Source organism: Ambystoma mexicanum, chromosome 3p, assembly GCF_040938575.1.
Source record: "Ambystoma mexicanum isolate Mex_15411 chromosome 3p, UKY_AmexF1_1, whole genome shotgun sequence".
Classification (NCBI taxonomy): Eukaryota; Metazoa; Chordata; class Amphibia; order Caudata; family Ambystomatidae; genus Ambystoma; species Ambystoma mexicanum.
In genome coordinates, this window is record NC_090925.1 from 1,233,886,081 (window position 1) to 1,233,900,238 (window position 14,158).

Here is a 14,158-nt window from a genome sequence, read left to right on the forward strand (position 1 = left end):
ACAAAGGTATGCATGGATGACCAAGTGGCCGCTGCCGTTGAAGTTGCCATGCCCCTAGTTGAATGAGCCCTGGGGGCTCTTTTCCAGCCAATTTAGAACACTCAGAGATTGCGAAGATTATCCATCTGCATAGCGTTTGTTTTGATACCGCTAGACCCAATTTGTGCCCGGTATATCCAACAAAGAGTTGGTCAGATTGTCGGAATTTAGCCAATCTGGAGATATAGAAACTGAGAGCCCTTTTTGGGTCCAGTCTGTGTAATCTTTCTTCCTCCTTACTTGCATGCGGAGGAAGGTAGAAAGAAGGTAAAGTAATTTTCTGTGACAGGTGGAGGTCAGAGACTATTTTCAGTAAGAAAGAGGGTTTGACTCTAAGGATAACCTTGTCCTTACGGAAAATGGTGTGAGGAGGCTTACAAGAGAGCGCCTGCAACTCACTCACCCTGCGGGCTGATGTAATTGCCACTAGTAGAATTGTTTTCAAAGTAAGAAGCTATAACGGGCAAGAATGTAGTGGTTCAAAGGGTATACATGTAAGAAACCACAGACAGGTACCTGAAAAGGTGTTAGAGGGTACACATTTGTCAGCCCTTTCAGAAATTGAATAACCAAGGGCATTTTAAAATAGGATACCTCTTCTGAGGTGTGCTTAAAAATAGATAGTGCCGCTAAGTACACCTTTATAGTTCCAACTTGGAGCCCCAAATTGGCCAAATGTAACTGGAAAGAGAGTACCATAGGAGTGTTACATAAGAATGGATAAGTTTAAAGAATTGGCTTTTAAGGAGCTGATCGATTAGGCAACACTTCTTGCTTGACCTCTGAGTATATGGATTTCTCGACTTATTTGCAGGTTAAGAATTCAAAATGGGCTGTCGTGTCCTGCTGAGTGTGGTGGTCAAAAGCCAAATAAACCACCTGTAACATTAATCTACCAATTACTCAGATAATAGACTGCGCCATTTTCATGTAATGGAAGATAATGTATTTGGTGAGAAGAAGATGATAAATTATATTATCAAGTTTCCCTTAATGATGACACGTGTTTCGGCTTATAACGCCTTTTTCAAATCAGGGCTTATTGTCACTTGTTATTTGAGTGTTGATTACTCTGTTTGTTGGTATGTTGCCAAAATATAAGGGTTAAATCGCTTTTCCTCAAGGAAAAGGGATTTAACCCTCATATTCTGGCAACATATAATGGGCCAAATATAATTTTGCTAAAATATAAGGGTTTTCTTCAAGGAAAAGGGATTTAACACTTACATTTTTGGCAACATACCAACGAACAGAGTCATGGACCTGCTTATGCTATCAGCAGTGTCCAGCCCTGATTGGAGGCATTCCCCCCTAGCCTCCTTTCCATCTCTGACAATTGCAAGAAAACCTTCCCGTTCCTCGCCTTCAGGGATGTGTTCAGCCGCTGCCGTCATACAGTCCCACAGGGTGTATGTGAACCTTGCAAGAGTGCAAGTCACATTTGTGGATTTTAAGGCCATACTGCCCGAAGAAAAAGCTTTCCGGGCACAGGCATCAATCCTCTTGTCGTCCCTATCCGGGGGGATCGAAGGGTAGGCTGATTGTCTCGTAGATGTGGCCGCCTGCACCACTAACCTCTCAGGCAAGGGATGATTTGACAGATAGTCCAAGAAGGACCTTGAATCAGAGGGAGGCAACTACACCCACCCATCATTGGGTAAGGACTATTCAATATATGAGACTACTTTAATTATGTATTATTTACAGTAACACATGGGAAACTATAGCCATCTCTTTATCTTTACCTTTATCTACAAATGGTTTATTTTTGATTACCTTACTATTTTGAACATAAAAGACCCTGTAAGGTGCCCATTGACTACAAGATCTGGGGCTCACATACCACGTGTATATCATTGACTCAGGTAATTGTCTTAACTAGTCTCTCTACTATACAATCTAGGAGACTAACTGGATGCTTCATCTTTTTAATCTGTAGTTTAGAACTACATAATACTTATCATGGATTTTTCATTTTTTTAGGGCCAGATACTTGAGATGATACCACTAAGGAATAAGAAAACCTATTGACAAATCCAGATGATTACACAAAACGAGTCATTAGATCATGACAGGACTATATGAATAATATGTCTTAGTATAATGTTAACTAAAAACTCCTATTTATTGTATATTGTAGATACACTACAAGAGTGATTTGGTAGACAACTTCTGAAGAAAGGGAAGGTTATGCCCCGAAACGCGTCAAGTGAAAAGCATTAAAGAACACTGAGTAATTTGTATAGCTTTAAAGGAAGTTATATCAGGCTACATACAAAATTGTAAACTAAAAGTGTTCTATATTATGCTGATGTCTACCTGAAGAATTGAGACTGATGGAATTATGATACAGTAATCAGGCTATGACGTGTTTATAACAGTCTACATTTATTAAGTATTAATTAGAACATGTGTACACAGCTAAACACATTCCTCTATATAAACTTATACTTTGTTGAAAAAATAGTGTCAAGTGTTGTTTTTCCTGTAATTTATTATATGCAGTTTTCTCATTAAATACCTTAACAAAAGTTTGGTTGTGTTTACAACATAAACAGGGTGTGCATGGGACGGGAGTGTTCCACATGTTTGTGGACACCTGCGGTTTTTACATTGTTTGATACAACCCAGTGTCAGGGTTCTTTTTTCTCCCTTGCACCCCACCAATTACCTTAACATTTGAGAATAACTCCTGAAGAATAGGTGTGCTCTAGGCATATTTTTTATCATATTTTTTATCAGCTTTTTGACAGATATTCACGGTCAGTTGAGGAAGGCCTATACTTCCCCCAAAAACTTACTTATTATTTATGGCTGGGCCAGAATCTGGCATCTCCCATGTGGCCATAACTCTTTTTTGTAATGCCCTATGAAAAGGGAGGACATGGTCCTTTTTATGGCCTTCATTGAGGATGTCTGTCAAGTCATCTTGGTCAAAATTTGGGGAATTTGCATTCCATCCCATGAATTCAATTACTCTGTTCATTAAGTTTCTGTACCCTGCATCAGCACGGTCTGCAGGGTTGGGTCTATCAAAATCTACCTCAGGGTAGGTATCCAGGCCACTGGCCGGGTCTACCAATTCTTCTGGGACATCCCTAGTCCCAAATTTTACTCCAGCCGAGTAAAATCCTCCTCAGAGGATTGTTCCTCAAAAATGGAAGACAATGATCTGAAAAACTCCTGTCTAGGCTGTGGCTGGAACACTTTCAACAAGCATCGCTCTTGACTTCGACAAAGGTGTCGATTTTGGCGTCAAAATTAGCGATGGCCTCGATAATGGTGTTGAAGGTGTCGAGGTCATCGACGCTGGCTTCGATAATGTCGAAGGAGGCTTTGATGCCGTCGAGGGAGGCGAAGACGTCATCTTCGAGGTCGGCTTCGAGAGCGCCTTTCGAAGGATGCGTCGAAGTAGCCTTCAACATGGACTTCGATGGCGGGTGGGTTCCAGATGCCATCTTGCCCAATGTTACCTCCAATTTATGCACTAGTAGGTCTGATTTTTTACTAAGTGTCAGGGAAATACCCTCCGATGACACCCTCAACGATTTATCGTCGGATCTCACGCATCTGATCTTTGACCTCCCTCTGTCACTTTTTTATGAGCGAGTACAGGAATGGTCTCCATGCAGTTTTTTCGAGGGCGTCTGGGCCACATTCACGAAAAACTTTAACATGGAGGTTCGGAAAGCCTCCCATTTCAAAGGGGAATCATGTTTGGAGGGATAGAGGATGACTCTTGTGTCCGCCGATGAGGAAGAGCAAGAAGGAGATCGGAGTCGCCTCTTAGATTTTTTTGACGAAGACGAGTAAGATTTCCTCGAGAGACTTCTCGATCTCGATTTCCTCGACCTATGTCGAGACTTCCCAACCGATTCCCTCAATCGTTAGTTTTCTCTAAGAAGAAGACTTCGAGGATTCCTCCCCCACCGCCAGTTTACCTCTACGTTCCTTCAGAGCCTTGTCGGTCATCGCATGACAGTAACCGCACTCGTCAACCTGATGCTCAGGCCCCAAGCACCAGAGACAATTTTGATGGGGGTCAGTGATCGACGTTTTCTTCCCGCACTGCTGACATTTTTTTAAGCCAGTTTTAGGCCTGGAAGGATTAGACGATGCAGACATAATGATTGAAGAACTGAGGTGCTGTTCTCGTGTCACGAAGCAAGCTATCGGAAGAACGGAACAGAGGCTAACGGGCACGGCTCGAGCCCTTTATACTATGGATGACATTGATGGTCGACGGCGGCCTTCGAGGGACATTCGACGCCTCGGCCTCCAGCACAGCGCCCTCTAGTGAAATATTTCCGAAGCAGCAAGCTGGAAGATTTGAATATCTAAAATGAGGAATACGTGCAAGGACACAATCCATTCGAATTAGGTTTTCTAGTCCGCTTTCTACTTTCAAACACAGTGTATTTAAGGAAACATCACAACAATTTACTAGAAAAGTGGAAGGCAGTTAATTTAAGCCAATATTCATAGATTTCCGCTCACTCTACCTCTGGGAAGTAGGGTGATGTTTTAACTTTAGAAGGTTCAGACGGGCTTATCTTTAAGATGTTTAGGGATTTTACATTAGCTTTATCCACACTAAGATGTTCAATTTGTGGATAACACAAACAATAAGCCATTAAATGCCTTGGTACTTGTAAAAGGTTCTTCCCTATTAGAGACAAATACTGCGTCTCATCCCATAGGACCTCCTCACAACCCGAGCCTCGTCTCCTCCCAGGTGATCCTTCTGCAGAGTACAACCCCCCCAAGGTCATGATCATGAAGCATCAGTCTTTCCCTGGCCTGCTGGGAGGAGACTTTAGGCAGGGGTTTAGTGAGGAATCCCCAGGATTCTCACAACTCATAACTCCCTCACCCAGCCTCTATGGTCAGATTGGACCAGACATTGCACTTTTAGCCTTCTACCCCAGGCCAAGTGGGGTCCCTGCCCCCCAAAACCCACCATTTGATATGGGGAAGCACCTGACCCTATCATAGAAGTGAGATGGGGGAAGTGGAGTGAAGACAGATGAAGAGAAAGAGGTACAGGAAGTTTGCATTGCAGACCTTAAAATTAAAACATATTCTGTGTTACAATATGAAATGCAGGGTTAAGTAGTCTGTGACTATCTTAGTGCGCAGGGAAGACTGCACATGGTTGTACCCAGTTGAGCTTTAAACTTTACATATGTGCCTGTTTGAATTTCAGAAAGATTCCACTCAGATTTTTTGTAATACATTGTGGCATGGTTTAGGTACAATTGAAAACAGTGCGTGGCGCCCACTCAAATTTAATATAGAAATCCAATTTAAGTGCTCAAAGTTAAAGCAAGAATTATGTGCACAACAGAACCAAACCCAGAGTTGCACTAGGTGGAACCTATGAAACCACACAAGACCAAGGAGAACTCTCCTTTGACCTGGATGTGCGCCCTGGTAGTAGGGAACCACTATAGCTATTACAATGAAATTTGGATTGTGGGGACAGATGACTATGTCCAAAGCATTTTCATTATATTGTCTTCTCCTTATCCTCATAGGAGCTGGGCTCCCATGGTTCCTACTCAACATGAGCATTCCAACGCATCTTACAAAAAGGCTTAGAACCTGCAAACTTCAAATGGGTCCACTACATGCCTTTATAAAGAGCAGTGAAAAGCTTTGTGGCATCATGGGATGTATGCACTCAGAGGAGCCACAATCCACTGTGTCATGTGTTAAGCCAGAATTCCTATTTTGTGGATTCTAGGGCCACATTTGGGGTCCCTCAACATTTTTCTCTTGAAGGCCCCCTGCCAGAACATCCCCATGTACCTTTAAGGTACATTGTATATTGGGCCACATTGAACATGCCCAGTCCCATGCCCAGTCCCAGGGGTGCCTCTCAGGCACCACATATCTGCCCTGTGAGTTTGTCATTGTAAATTGGTTTTAGGGCATAGGTTGATGGTGGCTGCGCTTTAATTATGGCTTCACCAAGGGTTCAAGCCATTTTACTGCATTGGTACCCCTTATGCACCCAATGTTTGTTTATCCTACTCCTGCACATTTTCTTTTCTAGGGCTTCCCCCTTTGTCTGGGTGACCACATTGTGGCCTCAAAATTGCTTTGTGAGTTCATTTTGGCATCCTCTGTATTATTCCTAATTAGTTTAGTTTAGGCCCTGGACGAACCCTCTCACTTCCTGTGAGGGTGGTGGCTTTGGCTAACTAGCAGTCTCAGTGACCAAGCAGTACGGTTGCTCATCTCACTCTCTGCCCCAGCCCCTTTTTACAATTGCCTGGCTGGCTTTTGGCCAAGCCCTTTTCATAGGGGTATTTAGGTACTGAGTTACCCCCAACTCACTCTTGCTGCTGTGTTACGGGAACATGGAGGTGGCAGGTGTACCAACCTGCTAAAGGAGTTTTCCCACCACTTCCTGCCATTTTGGCAGTTTTTATAGCCCTCACTTAGCAATACTTGTTAAGTGCAGTGGCTTGGCCTTACCCCGGTGGGGTTTTCTGCTGCCAGAAAAGTCCATTCCGAATTTCTTTGAGACGTCAGGTGACTACCCACATCTGCTTGGCCGAGCCCTCCAATTTTGGACTGTTTCTCTGCCCTTTTACTGTTGTATACCATTGTTTACTGCCAGGATCTTCCACTTGGCTGTGGGGTGCTGCAGGTGTTCAGAGAGGTGATGAAAGTTCAACACTGCACTGGATCTTCAGTTTGGGATGTCTGAGGGTTCAGTTGCTGGCGTGCTGCTTCCTTTTGTTCTTTGGCCTACCACTGTAGCCAGTTGTTCGAGTTCCCTCTTTTCCTTGGAGATTCCCTCGCTGAATTTTGCACTCCTAACTTGAAGGTGGAGATCCATGGATGCGCTTCAGTGTTGTTGGGGCCTTCATTGGCCCAGGGTTCAAGTCCTAGAGAACCAAATCCTGAAAACTGCACCTGTGGAACGGAGCTGTTTAATGGCCATGTTGTTTCCAGTCACTGGAGCAATTTCTTCTGGATCCAGTAATATCAGTACATATCTTGGGGTCCTAGGATGGGTTATTATTCAGGATATGCACTCCTGGCTGTCCCCCGGTTTGTGGTAACGATTTCTGGGAGGGGAGTCCTAACCATGATCTGCATAGACTTGCATGGGGCCCTCCTGTTCTGCAACCTTTTCTGCTGGGGCCCATTTCCCGACCGCTGGAATGCTTCTTTTGGGTCCCCTGTGGCCTTCCCTGCTGTTGATCATTGCAGTATCTGCACCTTTGGGGAAGAAATGTACTTACCTCCTTCAGTGCGGATGGGCCATGAACATTTCCAATGATATACTATGGAACTTTGAACTAACACTGTAACTCTCCTTTAAGTGACTTACTTGCCACTGGACCCGCCAAGTCTTTGTCTGTGCCAAGATTCACTTTTTTTGTACTTACCTGTGATTTTATATGCATTTTTTTTAAACCTTCCCCCAAATTTCTGCTATGGTAAAAGTACTTGAAACACTGCAACTGGTAATAATGGATATATTGTTCCATTAAATGTCTCAGGAAATTAACTGTTACAAGTGGCTCAGTATGGTTGCATCCTCTCAGTGGCCTTAATGTATTGTTTTGGGTCTCTGGGCATTACTACAGTCTAAATGGAATTGTTTGCCCTTGCTAATCCCATACATGTATATGTGTGGCTTCCCTTTCTTGTCAGGGGTTTCAGCCTTCCCCTAGGTGTAGTTGTTGTAGATCCTCAATAGAAGGTGGTACAAAATCTGCCTCAACATCATGTTTGGCCACCACGCACCAAAGGCACACATTACGAGGGTTGCACACAGACATTTGCCTTCCCCAATCCAGACAGGGTTGTAAACACAAAGCCTTCAGGGGATTATGCATGAAACAGTAGTAATTTGTGAGAAGATAGTAGTGGCCTTCTGAAGCAGCATGTGCAGTGTACGGATATAAGGACTTGTGGTCATGGGAAACTTCTTGCCTTCATATACATCACCCTTGACATCTCATCCAGGGTCATGGGCACCAACTATGCCTGATACACAGGGAACGGTTCTCTGGGGAAAAAGTTCATCAACTTGCCGGTGAGGGCAAGGTCAAACAACTAATGATATTAGTATTAACCGTGGTCCTGTTCACTTGGACACAGGTGAAAAAGCTGGTCTGATGCAGGGAAGGAGTGGGGGCAACAGCACGATAATGTGGGAGAGTCCGAGAGGGGAATTAAATCTCGTATTCTTAAATCTAGGCAGCTAGCAGTCACAAGTGCAAAGATGGAGGCATCGGAATAGTCATGTAATTTTTATTTTAACATTGATGACTAGAAAGTTCCTTGCAAGAGGGTGGTTGCCCAGAGGGTGGGTGAGGTGATACCAAATTATCACTAAAAAAAGCACTGTCCCACTTGTTATGGGATGGGAAAGCCCATGTTTTTTGGGTTTTCTCTCAATTTCATGCAGTAACCCCTGTTGATCTTGGGGGTATCGTAAAATGTTGTGGTGAAGCCACAACAGGTGAGGTCGACCGGTTTCAATGGTTCAAGGGTGATTACCGACCATCTTCTTCAGGACAAGATCGATCTTCATATGCTACTGAGTAGCGACTGTCCTCTCAGTAGGGCAGCGATAACAGGCTACAAAGGGATCCTGGAATAGGAGACACAAAAGACATAATTGCAGAGAGGGCATGAGTAAGCCTCTAACTGCAATATTGCAACAATGATGCATCCAGAATACAGCTAAAAGACCTGTTTCAAGGCAAGTGAATGCTGACACAGACAAGGTGCTCACCAATTCAGAGCAAAAAGCCACTATAATGGTGGCTAAAAACAGACAAGTCAGCCCCGTGGGGGAGGAAAAGCCTGTGCACGTGAGGGAAAAAGGGGGGGGAGGGAGGGGGGTGGGGAGAGAGGGAGCCGTGGGGTGTGCGAGGGGACCTACCTGGAAAGGATGGCTGGGCTATCCAGGAGGTACGCTGGGAGCGGTGAAAGGGCTCTCTCCAATGGCGAACCTGTAGAGAAAGCGAGGCTGTGAAGGACTGGATGAGCCTGGGGTGGTGCTAAAGAAAGCGAAGGAATTCGCATACCTGAGAAAAATCAATCGGGGCGGGCACAGGAAAAACTGCAGTCTGCTCAGTCCCAAGGCTGTAGGTGTACTGAGTGGCTGCAGCGGTGGATGTCTGCCGTATCTGACGCTGCATGGAGGCGTGGCAACGTCCGTGATAGGCGCATGAGCCAATCGGCGGTGGACGCGTCACGGGCGTGTCAGTGGATGGGTGGCCTATCAAGGGGCAGCCAAGACGGAAGTCCATGCTGCGGGCGGCCAATTAAACCACACATTTAGGAAGGTGTGTGTGCTGCCGAGCTGGGGCTGGAGAGGGGTGGCCATGTATCGAGTAAGATGGCTGGGGGAGAGCCGGCCAAGGCCTGGCCCGTGCGATGAGGTGGACGCGCGCGAGGCCAATCGGTAAACGCTCATCGGTGGGTGTGTGTGTGTGTGCGGACTGAACTGGGCTGGTGACGGGGCGGGCGGTGGGGGAGGGAAGCATCGTGTGGGCTCTCACGGGAGGCTTGTGAGGCAAGGTGCCTGGGCCAAGTGAGTGGTCAGGACAAAAGGAGAAGTGAAAGTGATGCCATGGAATAGTGAAAAACTATTGGGTGGGATCCACAAGTGCGCCAGATGATCAAAATCGAAGCAAAAGACAAGAAAAGTTGAATATGCAACACAGGTGAGTAAACAAGGAGGATACCAATAGGTGAAAGAGATGAATGGAAGAGGGAGACATTTGTAAATGAAACGGAAAAACATATAGCAGATAAAAAAAGCATCAAACATTTCATGTTATCTCGTTAATCACACAGATACATCAGCCAGTGGATAGTGATTTCGTAGAATGTCAGGGTTCAATGCTGTAGCACCGCCAGTTCTTGCCACTGCATTGCTTCATTCAACCCTTGTTTGCAGGTATTCAAGCGAAAAATCCACTTCTGTTCTTGAGTGAAGAGTATGGCGTGGTAGTTGCCACCTCGCTTCGGGTGCTTGATTTTTTCCAAAATGGTCAATTGAAAGGACTCTGCTGTGTGTCCTTCCGCCAAAAAATGCGGAACCATTGGTGCTGTAAGTTTCTTAGTGCGGATGCAAGATCTATGTTCAATCATCCGTTTTTTTACTTCTCTGGCAGTCATCCCAATATATCGCAAGTGGCACGGACAGGTGATCATATAAATTACTCCTTTGGTGTTGCAGTTGGTGAAGAATTTCTGAATCCAGGGAGTAGTCCAGCCAATATCCAGACTGGTGCTGCGAACTGTCTGGGTACACATTGAGCAAAGGCCACACGGACTATGGCCCACTGTCCGTGCCACTTGCGATATATTGGGATGACTGCCAGAGAAGTAAAAAAACGGATGATTGAACATAGATCTTGCATCCGCACTAAGAAACTTACAGCACCAATGGTTCCGCATTTTTTGGCGGAAGGACACACAGCAGAGTCCTTTCAATGGACCATTTTGGAAAAAATCAAGCACCCGAAGCGAGGTGGCAACTACCACGCCATACTCTTCACTCAAGAACAGAAGTGGATTTTTCGCTTGAATACCTGCAAACAAGGGTTGAATGAAGCAATGCAGTGGCAAGAACTGGCGGTGCTACAGCATTGAACCCTGACATTCTACGAAATCACTATCCACTGGCTGATGTATCTGTGTGATTAACGAGATAACATATGAAATGTTTGATGCTTTTTTTATCTGCTATATGTTTTTCCGTTTCATTTACAAATGTCTCCCTCTTCCATTCATCTCTTTCACCTATTGGTATCCTCCTTGTTTACTCACCTGTGTTGCATATTCAACTTTTCTTGTCTTTTGCTTCGATTTTGATCATCTGGTGCACTTGTGGATCCCACCGAATAGTAATTCACTATTCCCGGGCATCACTTTCACTTCTCCTTTTGTCCTGACCACTCACTTGGCCCAGGCACCTTGCCTCACAAGCCTCCCGTGAGAGCCCACACGCAGCTTCCCTCCCCCACTGCCCGCCCCGTCACCAGCCCAGTTCAGTCCGCACACACACACCCACCGATGAGCGTTTACCGATTGGCCTCGCGCGCGTCCACCTCATCGCACGGGCCACGCCTTGGCCGGCTCTCCCCCAGCCATCTTACTCGATACATGGCCACCCCTCTCCAGCCCCAGCTCGGCAGCACACACACCTTCCTAAATGTGTGGTTTAATTGGCCGCCCGCAGCATGGACTTCCGTCTTGGCTGCCCCTTGATAGGCCACCCATCCACTGACACGCCCGTGACGCGTCCACCGCCGATTGGCTCATGCGCCTATCACGGACGTTGCCACGCCTCCATGCAGCGTCAGATACGGCAGACATCCACCGCTGCAGCCACTCAGTACACCTACAGCCTTGGGACTGAGCAGACTGCAGTTTTTCCTGTGCCCGCCCCGATTGATTTTTCTCAGGTATGCGAATTCCTTCGCTTTCTTTAGCACCACCCCAGGCTCATCCAGTCCTTCACAGCCTCGCTTTCTCTACAGGTTCGCCATTGGAGAGAGCCCTTTCACCGCTCCCAGCGTACCTCCTGGATAGCCCAGCCATCCTTTCCAGGTAGGTCCCCTCGCACACCCCACGGCTCCCTCTCTCCCCACCCTCCTCCCTCCCCCCCTTTTTCCCTCACGTGCACAGGCTTATCCTCCCCCACGGGGCTGACTTGTCTATGTTTTTAGCCACCATTATAGTGGCTTTTTGCTCTGAATTGGTGAGCACCTTGTCTGTGTCAGCATTCACTTGCCTTGCAACAGGTCTTTTAGCTGTATTCTGGATGCACCATTGTTGCAATATTGCAGTTAGAGGCTTACTCATGCCCTCTCTGCAATTATGTCTTTTGTGTCTCCTATTCCAGGATCCCTTTGTAGCCTGTTATCGCTGCCCTACTGAGAGGACAGTCGCTACTCAGTAGCATATGAAGATCGATCTTGTCCTGAAGAAGATGGTCGGTAATCACCCTTGAACCATCGAAACCGGTCGACCTCACCTGTTGTGGCTTCACCACAACATTTTACGATACCCCCAAGATCAACAGGGGTTACTGCATGAAATTGAGAGAAAACCCAAAAAACATGGGCTTTCCCATCCCATAACAAGTGGGACAGTGCTTTTTTTAGTGATAATTTGGTATCACCTCACCCACCCTCTGGGCAACCACCCTCTTGCAAGGAACTTTCTAGTCATCAATGTTAAAATAAAAATTACATGACTATTCCGATGCCTCCATCTTTGCACTTGTGACTGCTAGCTGCCTAGATTTAAGAATACGAGATTTAATTCCCCTCTCGGACTCTCCCACATTATCGTGCTGGTTGCCCCCACTCCTTCCCTGCATCAGACCAGCTTTTTCACCTGTGTCCAAGTGAACAGGACCACGGTTAATACTAATATCATTAGTTGTTTGACCTTGCCCTCACCGGCAAGTTGATGAACTTTTTCCCCAGAGAACCGTTCCCTGTGTATCAGTATCTCCCTACGGTTTGGGAAGGCATTTGCCACTCTGGCTCTTAGAGCTTTAATTTACCCTGTTGTTTTTTTCCTTCACCAACTATGCCTACCAGAGGTGGCATAGAGCTCCAGTTCATCTTTGGTATCTGAAAATAATTCATAGGTCAGCTTGATACTAGAAAAAATATTTCTAATCAAGTTTCTGTGGGAGGAAGGAATCAGTTACAACTAATAAAGAAGACTGCTAAACAAACAAGATATTCATTAGGTAAAATAGTGAAACCACAAGTAAGAACTTCCTCACTCACCATGTGGTAAAAGAGCCCAAATAAGTTGTATGAGCTACACTTTCAAATATGACTAAGAAAAATCAAATGCTGGATAAACCTCTTCACAATTTCCCCGTATGAAATATAGTAACACATACTGCCATGGTACTCACTTGGGTTCTCGACCAGCAAGGATCATCTGGAAGATGCCAACACAGGCGCCCCTCTTGCCCTCCCAATATTCTGGGCTAGGGTCCAACCTTTCCAACACATCAAAGGCTTTGGCAGAGTAGTAGAACTGACCCATCTGCAGAAAGAAGATAACATTCAAACACTATAGGCATAGTGAGATAAAGGAATTAAAACCACATGATGACTGCCACCTCTTTAAATAAAATCAAAATCAGAAAATGCGCAACCAGCTATGATACCCTAGATGGATGGTGGAAGTGACTAAGATTCACCAACCCAGCAAATTGATACTGTAAATCTGCTGGCAGTAGAATCAACAGAGGTGGGTGGTAACTACAATAGATCAAAGAACATGTTGCTGTACTGCACATCTAGAGGACTGGAAGATGGGAGACTTAGGAGGTAGGAGGAGTGATCTTTTATCATTTCTGGGGGAAGTAATAGAAAACTATCTGAAAAGAGACAGTTGGTTATGATCTCAAGGTTGGCAGGAGAGCATTCTAAAGTATTGCGCCGAGGTATGACAAGCATCTGTTGCACTTATTTTTGCAGTTTGAAGGTGAGGCAATGAGAAGATTGGAGTCATCAGATCTTAGTGGCCAAGCTGGGAAGTAGCAGGACATTTAGCACTGCAAGCATTTCGGTGCAGTTCCTTGAAGACATTTTTAAATAAGTCAGGGATTTCTTAAAGTGGATAAGAGAGCTGATATGGAGACAGTTTAGGGACCTAAAATGCAAAGCCATAGACTATCAGTTGACTGAAAGCATTTAGTAAAGTTTGGAGCTTTTGTATTTTGTAGTTAGGTTATTAAGCATAGTAGACGCTTTTGTAATCCAAATGGGAGTTGAGTACGAGAGCACTTTAGACACGTGTGAGAAACCCAAGGGTATTCTCACTCCTAGACCAATTGGATTCTCTGCGCAGGTGGCCAGGCAAAGGCCATTGCTATTGGATCCTGACCCTGAGGGCGGAGAAGCGAGGGAGGATCACCTGGTGGAGGGTCCTTGGGAACAGGAAGTGGGGTACCCTTGGATGAGACATGGTATTCCCTGTTCCACAGTGACAACCAGCTCTTCCCCCAACCTTTATGGGCTATTGTAAACCAGCTCCCCTTATTTCCCCCACAATTAACTCTTGACAGTACTGGGACCAAGACGAGGCAATTAAGAGCAAT

General features: G+C 45.6%; 1 protein-coding gene across 2 annotated transcripts in view; it reads right to left on the reverse strand.

Moving 5' to 3' along the window:
* Nucleotides 1-14,158, reverse strand: part of IFT56 (intraflagellar transport 56) — a 1,056,475-nt gene that overhangs the window by 30,765 nt on the left and 1,011,552 nt on the right. For both annotated transcript variants that reach the window (XM_069652706.1, XM_069652707.1), the window contains one exon: nt 12,965-13,098. In XM_069652706.1, coding sequence (XP_069508807.1) covers nt 12,965-13,098 — 134 coding nt within the window. The remainder of the gene's footprint in view (nt 1-12,964; nt 13,099-14,158) is intronic.